This window comes from Alexandromys fortis, unplaced genomic scaffold (assembly GCF_014885135.2).
Source record: "Alexandromys fortis isolate MF-2015 unplaced genomic scaffold, M_Fortis_MF-2015_v1.1 scaffold_156, whole genome shotgun sequence".
Taxonomy (NCBI): domain Eukaryota; kingdom Metazoa; phylum Chordata; class Mammalia; order Rodentia; family Cricetidae; genus Alexandromys; species Alexandromys fortis.
In genome coordinates this window covers 3351195-3371889 of record NW_026068028.1, presented here as the reverse complement: position 1 = coordinate 3371889, position 20695 = coordinate 3351195, and the positions used below count along the sequence as shown (strand labels likewise).

The 20695-nt window shown below is 47.6% G+C and overlaps 2 protein-coding genes across 12 annotated transcripts in view; one reads left to right on the top strand and one right to left on the bottom strand.

The window, feature by feature from the left end:
• Positions 1–20695, bottom strand: part of Arsg (arylsulfatase G) — a 125633-nt gene that overhangs the window by 91051 nt on the left and 13887 nt on the right. The window contains exon 1 of one of the 9 annotated variants that reach the window (XM_050164196.1): positions 785–909. The exons of the other annotated variants lie outside the window; for them this stretch is intronic. The gene's annotated coding sequence lies outside the window, so the exon portion shown is untranslated. Of the gene's footprint in view, positions 1–784; positions 910–20695 lie in introns of those variants that run through there. 9 annotated transcript variants of the gene reach the window in all.
• Slc16a6 (solute carrier family 16 member 6) lies at positions 695–19274 on the top strand. 3 transcript variants are annotated; one of them, XM_050164203.1, is made up of 6 exons: positions 695–961; positions 10704–10942; positions 12303–12446; positions 13610–13738; positions 14818–15630; positions 16792–19274. In XM_050164203.1, exons 1-6 carry the CDS (start codon positions 714–716, stop codon positions 17040–17042), a joined length of 1824 nt encoding a protein of 607 aa, XP_050020160.1. In that variant the 5' UTR covers positions 695–713; the 3' UTR covers positions 17043–19274. The 3 variants fall into 3 exon arrangements, with proteins under 3 accessions (XP_050020160.1, XP_050020159.1, XP_050020158.1); XM_050164202.1 differs by lacking the exon at positions 695–961 and adding an exon at positions 1123–1269; XM_050164201.1 differs by lacking the exon at positions 695–961 and adding an exon at positions 1394–1720.

The following is a 20695-nucleotide window of genomic DNA, read 5'->3' as shown; positions in this document are numbered from 1 at the left end:
CGCACGTTGTTCTCAGGAGAAACTCCTAACTCCAGCTTCCCGGGCAGCATCCATTTAGTTCATAGTGACCTTGGAGTCAGGGGGCTTGGGGAAGTGGGGATGCCGATCCCCTACAGAGGACTCCCGGGGGAGGGGGGTAAGGTAGCCTTGCACCTGTGCCGTTGTCACCTCCCGCCTAGGCGGGTGCACGCGCACGGAGCAGAGGGGATGCTGACTCAGCCATGCTTTTCCCTTCCCTTTCGCGCAGCGCGGATGCTGGCTGCTGCGCCTGCAGCCTAGGCGGGGGGAAGGCAATGCACCCGCAGCAGACGAGCGGCGGGCTCCTTGGGGCCCACTGCAGCACTCCCTCCCCATGCCCGGAAGGAGAACTGGCGGGGCGCGCGAGTTGACGAAATTTTGGGGGGAAGTGGTGGCTGGAGGAGGAACTCGGGAGCCCGCGCGTGCTCTGCTCACACCCAAACTGGAAGGAACCTGTTCAGTCCGGGACTAGCGATGCGCGGGACCAGCCCCGACGCGCGCCTCCCCTGCCTCCCCATCCTCCTCACTGGCTCCCCAGATCCTCAGGGCGCGGGCGGACCCGGGAACTGCGCTCGGAGAGGGGGTGCTGGGGCGCACTCGATCGCCCCGAGCTCGATCGCGCTGCCGCTTTCACGGCAGCCAAGTGCCGGGTTCCGATCGGGCCGGGAATCACACGGGCACGCGCGGATGAGGGGATGAGGGCGTCGGGCCAAGGACCCCAGAGGCGTCGGCGGGGATGGGCGACTCGCGATGGCAACGCGGTTACCTTCCGTGACCCCCAGCCCCGGCAGCCAGCAGGCGGGGCGCGTGCCTTGCGCGGCCCCGATCCACGTGGGCCCGCGCGCGCGCACCAGGCCGGCCCCCTCCTTGCAGGCGCTCGGCGCTCCCAGCACATGGTCGGCGGCGGCGCGCCCCCGAGGCCGGCGGAGACCGGCTGCAGCCGGTATAGGATAAGAGATAGGCAGAGAGACGCGGGGCCGGGGCTCGGGCGGCGGCACGCACGGCCCGGGAGGAGGCGACCGGGTTGGAGGGCGGGGGGAGGGTGTGGCCCGGTGGCCGAGGCTGGCGTGGGTTGGGGGCCAGGGTGCTCCAGGCTCCCCGGCCAGAGCCAACTTGATAGAGACTCGGGCCCACGCCCTAAGGGGTTAAACCTTTTCTCATGTTGCGGAGCGGTTTATAAGAAGGCTCGGGAGGCCCAGCCTCCGCCTTATTGGGAGCCTTTTGGGGTTTATTCTCTTCCCTTCTAACTTGGTGAGTTGGTTTTTTTTTTATTATTTTACATGCTTAAAAGTTTGATTGTGGGGGTATGGATTTTTTGGGGTTTTTTGTTTTGTTTTAAATATATGTCTTGGGGCCTTTTTTTTTTTTTTTTTAGGGCGGGGAGGAGGAGGAAAGCACTTAACATTTTAACATTTTGAAGAGGTTAATCCGAAAAATATTCTGACAGTTGGGAGTGCGGGGGGCCACCAGCGTGACGCGCTCTCGGGCAGTTGTGGGCAGCTGAGAGTTGAATGTCCATGACCCTAGACAGATGGGTTCTGGGAAATACCTTAAAGGGTCGCCTGGGCTTTGATCGTCCCCAAACCGGGGTGAAAGGACCTAGGCTGTGAAGTCAAGAGAGTCCGGCAACCGTCTCAGATCGTCTGTGGATTTTCCACATGAAGTTGTTTGCGCGTCACCAGAGCGAAATGTCAAAAGAGAGGTACCTTCCTTCCCCAAGCTCGCGCGCGCGCACACACAAGGCGGCCACTGAGGCAGCGCGAGGAAAAGAGAGACTCCGGGTCTCCATCCCCTATTACCCCACTCCCAAGGGCGATCCTAGGGGGAGGCAGATTTCTCCTCAGAGCGTGGGTCCCACACCTTGACGGTCTGCACTGTCACCCACTGCCAGCCGGTCCCGCGCAACTTCCAAGGTTCGCGGGGCGACCAGCTGCAGCGAAGTGTCTGAGCTGAGCGGCTCCAGGCGGGGAGGGAAAAAACGATTTTGTAGAGGAAATAGGTTAATTTCCTTCTTGGTTGTTTTCATTCCCTGCAACTCAGCAGACAAGTGATAGAAGTTTGTTAGGTGGCGTGTAAAATGTCATCAAACACGAGGGTGGGGGGAGGGTCGTAGAAAAAGCTCTTGGTTCCAACTGGGGAAACGCAATTACAACTTGTTAACCTGATTCTGTTTGCACAGCTAGACGCTGTGCCAGCTCCTTTTGCGGAAGGAGGCTTTTACCTTTGGATTGAGATTTCAGCCTCCGTGATCTGACTGTTTTTGAAAAACCGTACCGATGAGTGTCTTAACTGCTAGAAACTGCCAGATCCTGTGCTGAGATCTCCCCGTGTACCAGCGCTATTATGTGGCTCTGGGGGGTGAGGGTGGGGACACCGTCGAAACACCTTTTCTGGCAATGAAGGGAAGGGCGTCTAAGATAGAAACTGACAGTTCGTAAATAAACAATGCAGCCAAGTGGAAAAATGGTCTTAATGAGTACCACTAGCCCTGAGTTTTCCTTCTGTGGTTTCCAGAAACAGGACTTTTCCTCAGTGGAACTCCCGGGGAAGACACTTAAATTAGGGGCTTGGGTTTCAACTCAATGGTCTTGCAAAACGGATGAATTGGTTGTAGCCAGTGATTCATACAACGTGGCTGAGGCAGCTTACCAGGTTAGAGTGGGGTTTTGTTTTGTTTTTTTAAAATAGAGACTTCAGCCGGGCGATGGTGGCGCACGCCTTTAATCCCAGCACTCGGGAGGCAGAGGCAGGCGGATCTCTGTGAGTTCGAGGCCAGCCTGGTTTACAGACTGAGATCTAGAACAGCCAGAGCTGTTCAAGACAGAAACCCTGTCTCAGAAAGAGAGAGAAAGAGAGAGAGAGAAGAAAAGGAAACTCTTCACAGAAGGAGTTCAGGATATAGCTCTGTTGGTAGAATGCTTGCCTTGCATACACAGAGTCCTAGGTTTGATCCCCCATCACCTCCTAAACCAGGTGTGGTTAGTGTTTGACTATGACACCAGCATGTATGAGGTAGAGACAAGAGGACCGGGTGCTTAAGGTAATCCTCAGCTAGTTAGAGACCAGCCTGAGATAACTAAGACACACTCTCAAAGCAAACAAACAGCCTCCCCCAGAGAAATTAATTTAGGGGGAAAAAAAGAGAATTATGAAAAACAAGTTTATAACAGGCTCTAGGTGAACATATGCCGGTTCTACAGCATGCTTTCCACTTTTCTGTATATTTGTAATTTTCATAATTAAACGCTGCCAAAAAAGTTCCAAAGAATTAATAGAAACACGTCGCTGTACATTCTAGTCATAATGGTTTTGGTAAGAAAATCTAGGGCTGGGAGGTGCAGTTCATTGGCAGAGTGCCGATTTAGTGTGTACAAGGCCGTAATTTCATCCCTACCCATCTCACAAAAAAGAAAAAAAAATCAAGCAAACAAAAAAACCACATCTAACCGACGATTTTCACACTTGGAAGTACATATGAATTAGGAAACTCAGAGCCGAGGCTATAACTCAGTTCATAGAGCGCTTGCCTAGCAGGCCTGTGCACAAAGCCCTGGTTTCGCCCCCAGAATTCCATAAACTGTGTGTGGTGAAATATATCCATGATCCCAGAATTCTGGAAGCAGGGACAGAAAAAAAATCTAAAATTCAAGGTCATCCTCTAACATAAAGCCAGTAAAAAAGCCAGCCTGGGCTCCAAGAGATACACTCAAAAAAGTAAATAAGATAAAAATAAAAGAGAAAGTGAGAGAGAGGAAGAGAGAGAGAGAGAGANCGGATCTCTGTGAGTTTGAGACCAGCCTGGTCTACAGAGCTAGTTCCAGGACAGGCTCCAAAGCCACAGAGAAACCCTGTCTCGAAAAATCAAAAAATAAAAAAATAAAATAAAATAAAATAAAATAAAATGGAGACTTCAAACGAACTTCCCCCACTCTTACTTAGACTGGTCTGGACAACTGGGACTAGAGACAACTTGTCAGAAGCCGTATCCTCCAGGCTACACCTTGGAGGAGATTCCCAGTGCTTTGGTTCTGCGGATGTCAGCAGCCATCTCGCTGCCTTCCAAGTCAGTCTTTTGAACTTCGACCGGCACTGACCCTAGGCTAACCCCAGAGCTGTATGATAATCCAGTATTTGCCTTCATGCCAAATCCTTACAACAGCATATTAAAGTACAGTGAAAGTCCCAGGTAACATGTATCTCCAAGTCTTGTGGGATATCCATTTATTTAGTGCTTGCCTCCTCCACTCACCCCCTTCTGTGAGACAGAGTAGCCCCGAAATGGCCTGTGAAACTCACTGTGTGAGTGAGCCTGGCTTCAAACTCATAGCTCACTTCCTGCCGCAGCTTCCTGAGTGCAGTGTCTATAGGTCTATGAGCAAGGAACCTCGTTCCATTTTGATTCGTTTGGCTGGTTTTATTTTACATTCTCTCCTTTGTCCTTCTTGAAGGAGACAATGCGGGAGCCAAAAGCCACTAGGAAATATATCATGGGACACTGGGGGTCTTGGGAAGAAGCCAGTCAGCCTAGTGGAGCATCCCAGTCAGATAGTACCAGAGACTGCTTTCACAGATGAAACTGTTTCTGCCCGGGAGTGAGGGCTTCCAGAAGAGAAACCCGCTGGCCTCCCCGTAGATGGTGACTCAGAGCCAGTCCCGGTCAAAGGCCATCTTTGAAATTGCCTCTCCTTAGGAGGAAAGATCTGAACTCAGACTCTAATTAGGTTCAGAATTCACGTGTTGTGAACGCTGAAAATCAAGAAGTGAGGTGGTCGCCCGGGATCGTCAGGTTGCTTAAGCAGCCTTGCCAGTTAGATGCCCACAAGGCCCTTCCCGCCATACCAACCGATAAACCAAAGGGGCGGGCCGTCTACATTCTATTACTTAGAGAGGCTCTTGAGTGGTCAGGTTGAAGACTTAGGCTTCAGTTGCTTTGTGCTCAGTATGACAGTCTGTGGAGCTAGACAGCCTGCTGAACAAATGGCAGAGGGGGAGAAGAGCTGAAGAAACTGCTTATTCAGGAGCCAGACACTTCCTCATCTTAGGTGTGCGTTGCTTTGGGGGTGTCCCAAGACTCTTACTGTGTTTAGAAAACTCTGACGGGGCCTGTTTTTGTTTCTGCTGGGTTTTAATAGTTATTGTTTTGTTTTGGGGGGCTGTTTATTTTTTTGGGGGGTGGAGAAGGTCGACAGTCCTGTAGCCCAGACTGAACTTTAATTTTTTTTTTTTTTTGAGACAGTGTCTTGCTGTGTAACCAAGCCGGTAATCCTCCTGCCTCAGTCTTCTGAGTGGACCACAATACCCAGTTTGGTTTTTTTTTTTTTTGGTTTGGTTTTTGTTTGTTTGTTTGTTGTTGTTTTTTTTTTGTTTGTTTTTGGTAAACTTTTAGCAAGCATATGTGAAACACACAATGTTATACAGGCAGCCGGTCTGGGGAGAGGAGCTGATTGCCTGCCTCGTGCAATCCCTGCCCCCTCCCCCATTGGTGTTGAAAGAGGGAGGGCTCGTTTCAACCCAAACCAGTTCAAACTTGCCACATAGCCACAGGTAACCTTGAATTCCTGACACTCGGGCCTCCACCTCCCCACGTGTTAGGTAGCTTGTTACCACGCCCAAGATCTTCTGTTCAGTCTTAGATATTGCGTGCCCGCGTCATCTCCCAGTAAGGCTTCCACTCTGTCATTAATCAATAAAGGCGTGCGCCACCACCGCCCGGCTCTACAGCTCACATATAATAGTAGGACACAGGACGCTCCAGACTCATAAAGGAATAAACTTCGGAGTTAGTTTGGTGTGGTCATCTTACCTTTATGATGATCCCAGGAACAAGGAAGCAAGTTTTGTTCCCCTTAAACCTGGATTACTTGGGCATGGTTGGTCTGTGGTTTTAATTCCAGCACGTGAAACGCTAAGACAGGAAGCTAGCTGGGGCTATATCATAGATGCAAGTGAAAGTTATATTTGGTTGTAACCAGAACAGAGAGGCATAGAAGGAAAGCAGGATTTAAAAGCCGCAAGTAAAGGCCGGGCGGTGGTGGCACACGCCTTTAATCCCAGCTCTCGGGAGACAGAGGCAGGCGGATCTCCTCTGTGAGTTCGAAGCCAGGCTTGTCTACAAGAGCTAGTTCCAGGACAGGCTTAAAAGCTAAATAAATAAATAAATAAACAAATAAATAAACAAACAAACAAACAAACAAAGCACAATCACCCAGCGGGGCTCAGAAAATAAACAGAAGCCAGAAGTCGACTGTCTTCTGGCTGCTGCCACAGATCAAATCTGATGTCCAGCTGCTTCACGCCCACTTGGGCAAGACCCTTCCAGGGTTCGCGTTTTTCCTCTTAGCTCAGTTTCCTAGGGCCACCCACTAGGTTCAGCCTGAGAAGTCAGCTGACAGAGTTAAAGACTAAGTCAGACAGTGTTGGCTGGGTGATGCAGGGGCGTCTCCAGTCACTGCTGGCTTTGGTGGAGCACGCTTTTAATCCGAGCATTTAGGAGGCAGAGGCAGGCAGACCGCTATGAGTTCAAGGCCAACCTGGTCTGTGTCCACATCAAGTTCTAGGACAGTCAGGGCTACGTAGAGAGACCCCCGTCTCATTAAACAACAACCAAGAGATTCCCCAGTTGCTTTTCCTTTGCCTGAAGAGTGTGGAGGAGGTGGGAATTGACTAGCTCAAATCACACAGTTGCGTGGCTAAGCAGTTGAAGACCTCTGTATATGGAGGTCAAGGACACTTTGGGGATGGTGAGGTGGCTGAGTGGGTAAAACTGACAACCTAAATTCAATCTCAGGAACCCAGCTGGTGGGAGGAGAGAGCCAACACCCACAAGCTGCTCTCTGACCGCCACTTGTGAGCTATGGCATGAATACACCCCACTCCTCCCAAACATACCTTTAAATAAATAAGTTAATATAATGTTTAAAAAAATTGAAGAGTGCTTTTTGTCAGGCTGGGGATGTAGCTTAGGTGTTAGACTGCTTGCCTGATATGCACGAAGCCTTAGGTCCCTGGTATCACATAGACCAAGTGTCATGGCTGACGCCTACAACCCCAGCACTTAGGAAGTCTTGGAGGAACAGAAGGGTCAGAAGTTCAAGGTCATCCATAGCAGTTAAGAGACCAGCCTGAGCTAAGTGAGACTGTCAAAACAAAGATGCTTTGACAAAAATGCCTTCCTCGCAATGAACTTGGAAAGCACTTCCCTCCCTGGCCTTTAGTAGACTGTCCATTGGCTTGGACAGTCTGATTCTGGATTGTTTGGGCCAAAACCCTTTACCTTCCTGGACCTGTTTCCCTGTTTTGCCAATGAGGAAGAGAACAAGCTGATTTTGGGCTCCCTTGCAGCCTCAGCCTCCTGTAATTCTAATTTCATTTGAAGGCTGTTGGTTGGTCCTCGCCTCACCCAGCTTTTTAAACAGTAGTGTGAGCTGCTGCAAGAGGAACTTTGAGGTTGTCTGGATACAGCCTTCTGGTGATGGGGAACTCCAGTTCAGCTCAAGCTACATTTGTGGTGGTGGCACACGCCTTTAATCCCAGCACTCGGGAGTCGGAGGCAGGAGGATCTCTGTGAGTTTAAAGGTCACCCTGGTCTACAGAGTGAGTTCCAGGACCAAACAGCCAAAGCTACATAGTGAGATCCCCCATCTCAAAAAAAGAGAAAGAAAGAAAAACTAGGTGTGAGTTAATAGTCAAGACATAAAAATCAGATTTTGAGACCTTATAATCTAATTGAGCAAATAAATAAGACAAAGGCATGAAAGGAGATAATTCCCCATTATGTGGTCCTCCCCAATGAAGATCAGACCACCTTATCCTCCCCAATGAAGATCAGACCACCTTAGCTGAGTTTGCCAGAGGAGGCCTGATGGAAAAGGAGAACCAGAATGAGCAGGACTGTGGAGGGTACCACGGCAGCCGTAGAGACTGCGCCTGCAGCTTGAAGAAATGACGGCTAAAGGCAAGGTAGCGGGAAACAGCAAGAGCCACCAGAAGGAAAAAGGCTACTGAAGATAGGCTCGGCTCTGATTATGAGGCGCACAGAAAGCGAGGCTCCTTAGTAGGCTTTATCTTTCAGAAAGAGTAAAGCGATTGGCAAGCACACATACACACACACACACACACACACACACACACACACCTAGCAAGGCAATGTTAGCCTGGAGGAACCTGTGGACTTCACAGGGAGAAGGTCCAAGAGATGGATTAAATGACAGCCAAGGCCTTGACTTACCACCACTATGACCTCCCTTCCCCATGGACGACCGCTGTCTCAAAGCCAGCACTAGGAAGTGCTCGATGGCTGTGTGCGGTCTTCTGCCCCAGCTGCCCACCTTCACGGGTGACTTTGGAAAGGCCGATGAAGGAGGAGTGTTGGAGAAACCTCCTTTGCTGGCAACTCCTATCATAGATGGAATACTTTCCATGCCCAGGACGCTAATAGCTGCCCTGAAATGGCCCAGACTCCAATCTGGAGCTCTTCCCCAGCCTCTGCTGCCTTTTCGTTCATTCTCAGGCACTGTGGACAGCGTGCAAAGACCTTTGCTGCAGTGAGCCTGGGCCTCCTAACAGGGCCCATGTCCTGTTTCCCTCAGCCAAATACTTAACAGGACCAGAATTTGAGAACGTGAGGACATAGCTCCTTCAAATACCAGACTACCATGGGGGAAAGATCAATAGGCTGAATGAGAATAAACTGGGTTTGATATGTCGCTGGTTAAGACTTGTGAACCAGGAGCCGATGAGGTGTTTGCTTTCCATTGTGCCAAGCCTGACTACTTGCCTTTCTTATCCCCAGGACCCACACTGTGGGAGGACAGAACTGAGTTCTGAAAGTTGTCCTCTGACTTCCCACAAGCATGCTTAGTGCAGTGCTTCTCAGGCTGTGACCTCTGACCTCTACAAGTTGTCCCCTGACTTCCACACACATGCATAGACACATGGGCACACACACATATGCACAGAATTAATTTTGTGAGACAGGGTTTCTCTGTGTCACAGTCCTGGCTGTCCTGGAACTCACTTTGTAGACCAGGCTGGCCTCGAACTCCCAGAGATCCTTCTGCCTCTGCCTCCCAAGTGCTGGGATTAAAGGCGTGTGCCACCACCACCTGGCGTATAGTTTAATCTTATCACTCCATTGGCTCTAGAATCCCCAGAAGACACTTGTCTGTGAAGGATTAGGCTAATTGACTAGGAAGCCCCTCCTTAAATTGGGCGGGGCCCTCTTGAAGCAGCATAAAAGAGAGCATGGGTTGAGCCAAGACAGCCATTGCTTTCTGCTTCGTGACTCTGGGTGACCAACTCTCCAGCTCCAGATTTCCCCACCTTTGATGGATTGCATCCTTAGACTGTAGCCAAACGAAACCCACTCTTCCTTAAATTGCCTTTATCAGGGTATTTTTGTCTCCACAATAACTTGACCCGTCTCCCTCCAGCGTTAAATTAGTGTTTTTAGCTGTGTTAAGACTCAGGATTGTTGCTGGGCAGTGGTGGTGCAGGACTCGGGAGGCAGAGGCAGGCGGATCTCTGGGAGTTCGAGGCCAGCCTGGTCTACAAGAGCTAGTTCCAGGACAGGCAACAAAGCTACAGAGAAACCCTGTCTTGAAAAACAACAACAAAAAAGACTCAGGACTGTGTACTCCGTTGTTTGGAGAGAAAGCCATAACGAGATCAGAAGTAACTGAAGTTGACATGCTAATGGCCTCACAGGTCTGGAATGCCTCGTTTAGCCAATCTTAAGTGTTTGTCATGTGTGGACTTTGAGGAACAAAATCTAAATTCAGAAAACACTTAGGTTTTCACGGACAGAGAGTTGCCTTCTGTCCAGGAAGGTACGTCTACGTGGGACAACGAACAGTAATCTGGATGCTGTTTGCTGAAGGAGAATTGGGAGCTAGAAGGGTTGGCTGGGTGACTTGAAAGGTCAGAGCTACTAAGGAGAAATGTATAGGAAGTCACAAGCTTGTCTCGTGGAAGGTGTGGCCAATCCCCTCAGTGTTTGCTTCCTCTTTCTTTTCCTTCCTTCTTTCTTTCTTAGTTTTTTGTTTTTGTTTTATTTATTTATTTTTTTTAAAACAGGGTTTGTTTTTGTGTGTGTGTGTGTAGCCCTGGCTTTCCATTTGTAAACCAGGCTGGTCTCAAACTACAGAGATCCACCTGCCTCTGCCTCCTGAGTGCTGGGTGTGCCACCATGCCTGGCTCCAGTTCATTTTCTACATCTGATTTATATTCTTGGATATCAGCACCAATGTTTGGTGTCTTTCAAAGGGCCTTCAAATAATCTCTGGCTCCTTGTCTCTGTTTATTGTTTCTCCCTTTTAATTATGACAGGCCTTATTTTCAAATTCTTTCTGGGCCCCATGTATAATTCAAAGATAGATATAAAATTGCATAAGACTATACTAACTCTGCATGATTTAAATATTTAGTAAATAGCTCTTACCAGTGGTGTTTACTAAAGATGATTAGAATCAGATGGGTGTGGTGGCCTGGACCTTTAATCCCAGCACTTGGAAGGTGGAGGCAAGATGATCAGAAGCGATCATCCTTGCGTCACGAATTCAAATTCAAGGCCAGCTTGGTCTGGCGTGAGACTCTGTCTCACAAGAGAGACAAAGATGAAGAGGAGAGAGGAGAATGATCAACCCTCCAGGCTAGTCTGAATTCTTTCTCTCCTGTTTTAATTTCAGATCAAGAATGACCCAAAAGAATTCAAAGCTTTGTTCCAGAGCCAATGAGTATACCCAAGTGCCTGATGGAGGATGGGGCTGGGCAATAGCTGTTGCTTTCTTCTTTGTGGAAGTCTTTACCTATGGCATCATCAAGTCATTCGGTGTCTTCTTTAATGACTTAATGGACAGTTTTGATGAATCCAACAGCAAGATCTCATGGATAATATCAATATGCGTGTTTGTGTTAACATTTACAGGTGAGTACATGGATGTGTGTGTTTGGGCTGGGCAGTGGTAGAGCACGCCTTTAATCCCAGCACTCAGGAGGCTGCCCTTAGCGCTTCCCTGACTCAACACCACTGCCGCACAGCATCGCCTGTGAGGTTACTGCTGAGGTTAGAACCACTCTCTGAATGCAGTTCATTTTAGCCATGTAACCTCCTAAAAGGATGCTCTCTCTCCTGTCAGTTTGTTTCTGAGAGAGGATCTCACTATATAGAAGTCGTTGTATCAGCATCTGCCAGCATAAGCTTGCAGGTGCTAGTGGCCAAGGTGATAAGAGTTTGATCTCTGAAACCCACATGGTAGAAGCAGAGAAACAGCTCCCAAAAGCTGTCCTCCAGCTACCGCCGGTGCTCCCACAGACAACACACATACATGCATACATACACACATACAATTTTAGGAGTTAAAAAAAATGTATGTTTACATTCTGAATCCTAACAGTGCAGAATTCCTTCCTTTCCCCTCCCATCCTTTCTGTCTAGTGTGTGCCTCTTTGACGCAACTCTCAGCGGTTCACATAGCTTACTGTCCCTCCTGCCAGCGTTAAATAGCACGTAAGGAGGAAAGAATTTGCTAGATTTCAGTGTCCCAGGGGATGGAGAGTATAGAAGTCAAGCAAACTAAGATTCCTCAGTGCTCTGCCATCGTCTTTTAAGTGAACATGTCTGAGAATTGGCCTTATCCCCGTCCTGTATCAGTCAAAGGACCACAGATGGGATTCTTTTAAAAGAATCTGAAGCAGGGATGACAGGAAATAAAAACAATTAGAGCGATCCCCAAGGAAAGCCAGTATATGCTGGAGAACTAAAGAAATACATACGTAACTTTGTCTTTCACATGGCAAGCCAAGACAGTTCACCTAAAAATGTCTTTTGTATACCTACCCCCGTCGATGCTTTAATCTAAGGCTTTGCTCGTGCTGGGCAAGCGCTCTACCCCTGAGCTCTACCCCAGCCCCTTGTTTTCTTCTTGTTAATTTGTTGTTAAGGTAGTGGGGGATTGAACCTAAGACCTGGCTGCTGCTAGCAACTGCTCTGCCCGTGAGAGCTGCATCCCACCCTCACCCCAACCAAGGTGGCCTTGAACTTGCAATCCTCCTGTCTCAGCTTCTTAAGTAGCTGAGATTGCATTGTACCAGGGCCTGGCTCTTTGTGTTTTAAATTGAAGCGAATGTTGAAGTAACCTCTGGCCTGACCTATAGCTGTTGCAGGAAACACACTAGGTTCTTACATCAACCCCTTCAAGTCCACAGCTTGCAGGAAGGAATCGCAGCGAAGCCAGCACAGAAGCCCGAGTTCACAGGTCACTTTCTGTCCCTTTCCCCCTCTGCAGCACCCCTCTCCACAGTCCTGAGTAACCGCTTTGGACATCGGCTGGTGGTAATGGCAGGAGGACTGCTCATCAGCACGGGAATGGTTGCTGCCTCCTTCTCCCAAAAGGTCTACCACATGTACATCTCCATCGGGGTCATCTCGGGTGAGTGTCTCTCTCCGTGCCTGGGAAGTTCTCTCTGCATGCTTCTCTGAGGAAGGGAGGAAATTGAACCCGAATTGTATTTCTTCTTTTCCTTTGTTTTTCTTTCAAGTTAACTATGTCTGAGATCAGTGATTTTTGAGCCAGGTGATATGGGTCCCGGGTAAAAATACATTCTCGGGTTCCAAGCACCCAGAGCTTCGTAAGGGGAAAACAGTACGCTGCACTTAGTCTTGGCGGTGTCTAAGAAGGCACTGATGGTGGGTGATATATATATATGTGTGTGTGTGTGTGTGTGTGTGTATGCCTAGTTTGCAATTTTTAAATTTTGTATGGAGCCCTGCACACATCAAAAGCCTATGCTAACCAGACAGGATGACACATGCTATAATCTCAGCACTTGACGGTGAGGCGCAGACAGGGAGAACATGAGCATGAGGCCAGCCTGAGCTACATGTCTCAAAAGAATAAAGGAAAAAAGACATTTATTTCAAATACAAATATTACATAAAAACTACTATTGATCATTGATTCCACTGTGAATTATATAAATTTGGGGAGCTCTGGAGAACAGTTCTTGGTTCTTCTTTTTTGGTTTTTTTTGAGACAGGGTTTCTCTGTAGCTTTGGAGCCTATCCTGGAACTAGCTCTTGTAGACCAGGCTGACTTCAAACTCACAGAGATCCACCTGCCTCTGCTTTCCGAGTGCCGGAATTAAAGGCTTGCTCCACCACCGCCCGGCCAGTTCTTAGTTTTTATATCTTAGTATCTCTAAATGACTGTTGCAATATTTCTTTATTTATTTTTGAGGCAACCTCCTGTATCCCAGGCTGGCCTCCAAGTGACTGTGCAGTAGCCAAAGGTAACCTTGAACTCCTGACCTTCCTGGGTGCTGGGGTTCCAGATGTGCATTAATTACTATGCCTACTTCTCTGGGTACTGAGGACTGAACCCAGGGCTTTGTGCATGCTAGGCAAGTACTAAACCAACTGAGCTACACCCGCCGCCCTTCAGGGCTGAGATGAAATCCATTTTCTTTGCCGTCGTTTTCTGCAGGATGAATGGGTTGGCTCCCGGAACTCGTACAAAGCTCCTGTACGCTAGCCAGCCCTCCAGGCTCAGACCATGGACGGTCCTCACTCGCCCTTTTTGATTGTCGCCCACAGGTTTGGGGTACTGCTTTAGCTTCCTCCCAACCGTCACCATCCTGTCACAGTACTTTGACAAAAGGCGTTCAGTGGTCACTGCTGTGGCGTCCACAGGAGAATGCTTTGCTGTGTTTGCTTTTGCACCAGGTAAGTGAGTGACAGTGGCTCATGAGCGAGGGGCCAGGTAAGCCACTCAGGCGCTATTGCTGTGCGAACAAGTTCCGACCATGTGGGTGACTCTCCCTCTGCATAAGGAGCTGTCACTGCGCTCTCCTCAGCGCGCTGTTAGGATCTCCTCCTCCTCCTCCCCTATTTTAGGAATTCACACCGCGTTAATCTTAGTCCGCGTTTTACATAAATGGGGACATAATCAGTGGTAAGGCTTTCTCGAAACACGAAACGATAATCCCTACGTTATTTAGTAATTTGGACTGTTTATATTATTATCATCCCCTTTCCAAAAGAGCTACATTCACTGTAGATTTAAATCATGCCGACAAAAATCAGTTTTCTTGTGTGCCCACGAATAATCTTGCAGCCAACACTTTATCCCTGGTTTATCTCCCCCAACTTAATGTTAATACAGGAAATACAAGGAAAGTGATGTAGTGGACAGGTAGCCTTCCTCACCCAGATTCCTTTCTTTCCCTCCTTCCTTCCCCAGTTCCCTGCCCTGCCCTGTCCTTGCTGAGGATCAAATTCAGGACCTTTAGCAGACCAGGCGAGCGCTCGACCACTTTAGCAGACCAGGCGAGCGCTCGACCACTTTAGCATGCTAGGTGAGCTGTATGGTGGCACATACCTGTGTTCCCAGCAATGGGGAGATAGCAACTGAGGGATCCTGGGATCAACTGGTCTTCCTGAATTCCAGATTCAATAAGAGAGTCTGTCTCCAAGAGTAAAGAGGCGAGGACTATAGCTCAGTGGTAGAAAAGCCTTAAACTTAATCCCTATCACTGTATTTAAAAAAAAAAAAAAAAAAAAAAAGACAGCAATCAAGAAAGACAGCCAGCAACCCAACATTGGCCTCTGACCTCCACATTGCAAGCACATACTTGCCAATCACCCCCACTCAAACTATAGCCTAGAATGTCTGCATTCACCCTACCTTTGAGCAAAATTTGTTATTAAATTTTTATCCATATTTCTTCAGGGAATTGCTTGCTGGATCTGGGAGTCTGTTATTGACCTTGGCTTTTCCTTTCTTTTGCTTCTGCCTCCTCAAGCCATCACAGCTCTGAAGGAGCATATTGGCTGGCGATACAGCCTCCTCTTCGTGGGCCTGCTGCAGCTGAACATCGTGGTCTGCGGCGCCTTGCTGAGACCAATCATTATCAAAGGACCAGGGTCACCGAAAACAACCGCTCACGAACCCCGGAGGGAAGTGCAATATATGCTTGAAAATGAGAAAACGAGAACCTCAATAGACTCCATCGACTCAGGAGTGGAACTAACTACCTCACCGAAAAACGTGCCTAGTCAAGCTCCCACGGAGCAGGAAGCCAGGGCTGAACAGCAGCAGACCCTGGTGGCTGTCCCCAAGCACAGCCAGAAGAAAGCCCCGCTGTTAGACTTTTCCATTCTGAAAGAGAAAAGCTTCATCTGTTACGCGCTGTTTGGCCTCTTCGCCACGCTGGGCTTCTTCGCCCCTTCGCTGTACATCATCCCTCTGGGTATCAGTCTAGGCATTGACCGCGACCGCGCGGCGTTTCTCCTCTCTACCATGGCCATTGCTGAAGTGTTCGGAAGGATCGGGGCCGGGTTTGTCCTCAACCGGGAGCCCATCCGGAAGATCTACATTGAGCTCATCTGCGTCATTCTACTGACCGTGTCTCTTTTCGCCTTCACGTTTGCCACTGAATTCTGGGGTCTCATGCTGTGTAGCGTGTTTTTTGGCATCATGGTTGGGACCATCGGAGGGACCCACATCCCACTGTTGGCCGAGGATGATGTCGTTGGCATTGAGAAGATGTCCTCCGCGGCGGGAGTCTATGTCTTCATCCAGAGCGTTTCAGGGCTGGCAGGACCACCCTTGGCAGGTAATGAAATTGCTTTTTCCTTATTTACTTGTGGGTGTGCGTGCGCCAGGGTATTGCCTGTGCCATCGTGTCCATGTGGAAGTCAGAGGACGACTTGGGGGCAGTTGGTCCTCTTCTACCTTGTGGGTCTGGGGATTGAGCTCAGGTTGTCAGACTTGGCACCAAGCACCTTTTACCCACTGAGCCATCGTGATGGCCCCTGCCAGGTACTTTAAGAACACAGAATGCAAGCCTGTCTACTTTAATCTTCCTAGTTGTGCTGACTTGCTTCATGGGACCGATTGTAAAGTCTACTTCCATTTTAAAACTTGAGTTGAATTTTAGTTTTCCCAGATTAGAGCTCACAATAGTTAACCTTGGTTTTAAAAAGAAAGAAACAAAAAAGCCTTAAAATTTAAGGCAGTGGTAATTTTTATTTTATGCATGTTGGTGTTGCCTGAATACATGTATGTGTACTGTGAGCATACAGTGCCTCTGGAGGCAGAAGAGGGCACTCTATGCCCTGGGACTGAAGTTACAGACAGTCACAAGCTACCATGTGGGCTAGGGGTTGAACCCAGGTCCTCTGGAAGAGCAGCTCTGGCCCTCTGAGCCATCTATCTGGCCTCCTAAATAATACCTTTCTTAAGAGGGGGGAAAAAGAACTGAGCGTGGTGATGGACACCTATAATTCCAGTACTTGGGAGGCTGAGACAAGACAGTTAAAAGCTTGAGGCCAGGCTGGGCTACATAGTGAGTTCCAGGTCCCCCGGGCTGTACAGAGAGACCTTGCCTGGAAAAAAAGTGAGAATGATTCACAGTGGTCCTGTAGTTCCATTAACCCAAAAGTCAGATGGCAATAAGGTTATAACCTGCATGATTTCCTTCGACAAGGCACCATGACAGAAAACACGTGAGAGGCTTGGGTTTGCAGACACAGGTTCTGACTGAAGTCACTGGTTCTCCGGAGGACCATTGCTGTGACTCTGAGGCCAGGCTGAACTACATAGTAGATTTCAGGGCTACTTGTCAGACCTTGCTCAATAAATAAATAAAATAATAAGACCACGGTAGTAGGTAGATCATGCTAGGAGAAGAAGGAGTTTTTGGATTGGATAGAAGCTCAAGTGAGAGGCTAGGCGTAGCAGTGATGTCACTAACGGTGCCAACGCTTTCTTTTAGGCCTACTGGTCGACCAGAGCAAGATCTACAGCAGGGCCTTCTACTCCTGCGCAGCAGGCATGTCCGCGGCTGCTGTGTGCCTCGCCCTGGTGAGACCTTGTAAAAAGGGTCTGTGTCAGCATCCTCATTCAGGGGACAGCCAGCCAGACAGTCATCACAGGAAGACGTTACAGGACATTCCAGAAGACTTCCTCGAAATGGATCTTGGGAAATGCGAGCACAGGGTTCATATGAAAATGGATCCAGTGTGACACATTTTCATGTCACAGCTTCTATGTTGCCTGGGAAAAGAGCCCGTGGAGCAGGCGCCGACCACTGGACCCCACCTTCACATTCCAGAAAGGGAATGCATGTGTGAGCAGCAGTACCAACATCTTTTCCTTTAAGTCCCTTTTGCTTGCTCTTTAAGCCAAAACCAAAACAACCAAACACTTCCATACAGGAACTCAGCCCTATTCAGTAGCAATACACAGATAACGTGGAAGGATGCTGGTTCACATCCCAACACCAAAACTATGCCATGAATTAATTGGCAAACTGGTGTTAAACGTGTTCATGTGTGTAAACTACTATTTTATAGAGCGACATCCAGCCCGAGTCATGGAAATGAATTGGCCATTCCAAAAAGAAAAAACAATCTTGAATCATTAAATACGTTGCTAATTTTCAGCAATACAAACAAATTATTTTTTAAACAATTTGAAAAATTCTACTAAAGTTTAAATTGACAAACGATGGCTTCTGAGTTTCCTAAATACTGCATGGAAAGAAAGCAATGCTTAAAAAAACTAAGCATTTGATTAATATGCAAAAAATTAAAAACATATAACAACTTGAACTTCAAAGGTTACTACTTCTCTTTATGACCAGCCATTACCACAAGTATTTCCATAGAAATGTTAAATTGCATTCATGTTTCCTATTGTTTTTCATAATTCAAGAAATAAGTGACTGTAGTGTCTTTAATTTAAATCGATATTTATTATTAAGTTATTCTAGGTTGAGTAGAATGATCAAAAGAAGGGCCGGTGAGATGGCTCAGTGGGTGAAGGTATTTGCAGCCAAGATTTATGACCTGAATTCAATCCACATGGTAGAAAGAGAGTACCAACTTCGAATCGTCCTCTGACCCCCACACACCTGCTATGACATACATGCACCCACACATGTATACACACAAAAAATTTAAACATAAAAAAATCTAATAATCAAAATGAATAAAAGGATTTTTTTTTTCCTTTTGGTTTTATGAGACAGGGTTTCTGGAACTCGCTTTGTGGACCACAGAGATCTGCCTGCCCCTGCCTCCCGAGTGCTGGGACTAAAGGCGTGTGCCACCACCGCCTGGCTTACAGGATTTTTTTTTTATTAACCTCCCTTCTGCAGCTCTTTAGAGGCTTCAGAGATCTTTTCTTGTCTCATGACATCAATCTCCTGACAGCCCAAGCTGTAATGATTCTTCAGCATTGTGAAAAGCAATGTGTGCTATTTAAGGGCGGGGGAGCTAATGGATGGCAAATCGCCTCCGTTTTTAAATGATCACCTAAGAATACTTGAGGATCTTCTTTGGTCAGAATTACAGTTCAATGAATTGTTAGAACATTTCCAGTGGTTTTCTTTGTCGTCGTCGTTCAATCTTTAACTGTGGAAGCATTTCCCGGTTTCGTCTGCAGTCGGAGAAATGTTTCCCTGACTGTCACGAGTTCCAAGTTGCAATTTACATCTTCCATAGAACTTGATTGTCCTACGTTGCCATGGGTACCAGGTACCCCGGTCACTGCTGTTGGCAAGTTGGCGTGTTCTGCATTCTAGCAGTTCTCTGTAAAGGGGGCAGGGCGAGGATGAGAGGTGGACGGCATCTCCCCGACTGGGTTGGCTGGTGCTTTGCTGCTCAATATTTCCTCATCTTTACTGTTCAAGAGACAACTCAGGGGGAACACAGAACAAGCCTAGTTGGGTTACAGGTACACACAAGCTTGAATCTTTCTCTGCACTAAGATGAGAGTTGGCGTAGTTCGTCGCCACCGGCTACCTTTTATACAGCATCTTATCAGCCATAGACATAGGACAATCTGTAAAACTTTGGGGAGGGTGAGTGACTTGACAAAGTGTCTGTCCAAAAAAAAACGGACACACCTTACACAAGGTGGATGTAGCAAAGTTCTGTGGGGCCGCCCCGAGAAGCGCCTTCAGCCTCGTGGGCAGTTTCGCAGACGTCCGTGACTTCAGCACTTTACGACCTATTTTGTACTACGAATGTTCAATACGATTTAATATTTATAACTGATTTCTGAGGGACCTACTCTTAAGTTTATTCTGTTTACTGCATGAGACAAGAAAATGGATGCCGATTTCAGGATGTCAGCAATCGGGTGTAAATGTTGGGAAGGGAAAAGAAAAAAAGAAAAACACAGATCGCTGATCCGTTCTGTGTGAGTCACATTCCGGTACTTCTAGATTTACAATAAATTTATGGCTTTTTATTTAAAGAGTCTGATGCTCTTCTGTATTGAGTGCTTTTTAATGATTTCAGAAACTGCAAAGTCTTTGAGCTTCTCCAGGACACACAAGTCATGGGTAACGCAATCTTCCTTTTTTTTTTTCTTTCATCCATAGTCAAGACACAGAGAAAAATGCCCAGAAACTTTTTAAAACATAATTTCCTTAATTCTTTAAAAAATTCATACAGAATATTTTTAATTTATTTTTATTTTATGTTCATTGGGTGTTTTGTCTGTATGGTATGAGGGTGTCAGATCCCCTGGAACTGGAGATACAGACAGGTGTGAGCTGCCGTGTGGGTGCTGGGAATTGAACCTGGATCCTTTGGAAGAACAATGTTCTTAACTGCCGAGCCACCTCTCCAGACCCCATACAGTGTATTTTTGAGCACAGTCAACCTCATTCCTCTTCCTAACTCCTCCCAAATTCACTCCCACCTCCCTCCCACGGAACTTTCCCTTCCCCAGAAGCTATCAATAGCTCCTTAGCTTAGGTGGGGGCTCATGAGCCCCTCCCCATTGGTGCTGGAACGTTGTCTGGCTCGATCTTGTGTAGGCAGCCATAGCCCCTGTTCGTTCACAAACACAGCGGGCAGTGGTGTCAGAAGACAATGGTTTTGCTCTGGTTCTCCCTGACTTCTGGTTCTTAACAATCTTTTCACCTCCACTTCCAAGATAGTCCCTGAGTTTTAGTGGGTGGGGGTGCACAGGTGCCCATTTGTGCCTTAGCACTCCACTGATGTATATTCTCTGCATAACACTAAAGCTCACTAACGCTCCGTTCACTTAGTTTCACAGGCTGATCACAAACTTCACATTCAGCCTCCATGTACACTATGCTCAGCTTTTTTTTTTTTCTTTTTTCTCCCCCGCCCCCCATTTGTGTTTTTGAGATGGGATCTCTCTACACAGCCCTGGCTGTCCTGGAACTCTAGCTCTGAAGATTAGACTGGCAGCAAACTCACAGAGATCTACTTAGCTCTGACTCTGGCTCTGCAGTGCTGGGATTAAAGGTGTGTGTAAGAGGTTGCTTGTTTGTTTCCCGGCCACCCAGCAGCTAAGACCTGAAATAATCACACAGAAACCATATTATTTAAATCACTGCTTGACCTATTAGCTCTAGCTTTTTATTGGCTGACTCTTACATCTGAATTTAACCCATTTCTAGTAATCTGTGTATCGCCATGTGACTGTGGCTTACAGGGTAAATTCCGGCGTCTGTCTCCAGCCTTCTTTCTCTCAGCATTCAGTTTAGTTTTCCCCACCTACCTAAGTTCTGCCCTGCTATAGGTCCAAAGCAGTTTCTTTACTCATTAATGATAATCACAGCATAAAGAGAAATCCCATATCACCTCCCCTTTTCTGTTTAAATAAAAAAGGAAGGTTTTTAACTTTAACATAGT

Coding starts and splice junctions, on each gene's coding strand:
- Slc16a6 (XM_050164203.1), top strand. CDS start 714: ATGAGGGCGTCGGGCCAAGGACCCCAGAGGCGTCGGCGGGGATGGGCG. Junction 962..10,703: donor GCGGAGACCGGCTGCAGCCG/GTATAGGATAAG, acceptor TTTTAATTTCAG/ATCAAGAATGACCCAAAAGA. Junction 15,631..16,791: donor GGCAGGACCACCCTTGGCAG/GTAATGAAATTG, acceptor GCTTTCTTTTAG/GCCTACTGGTCGACCAGAGC.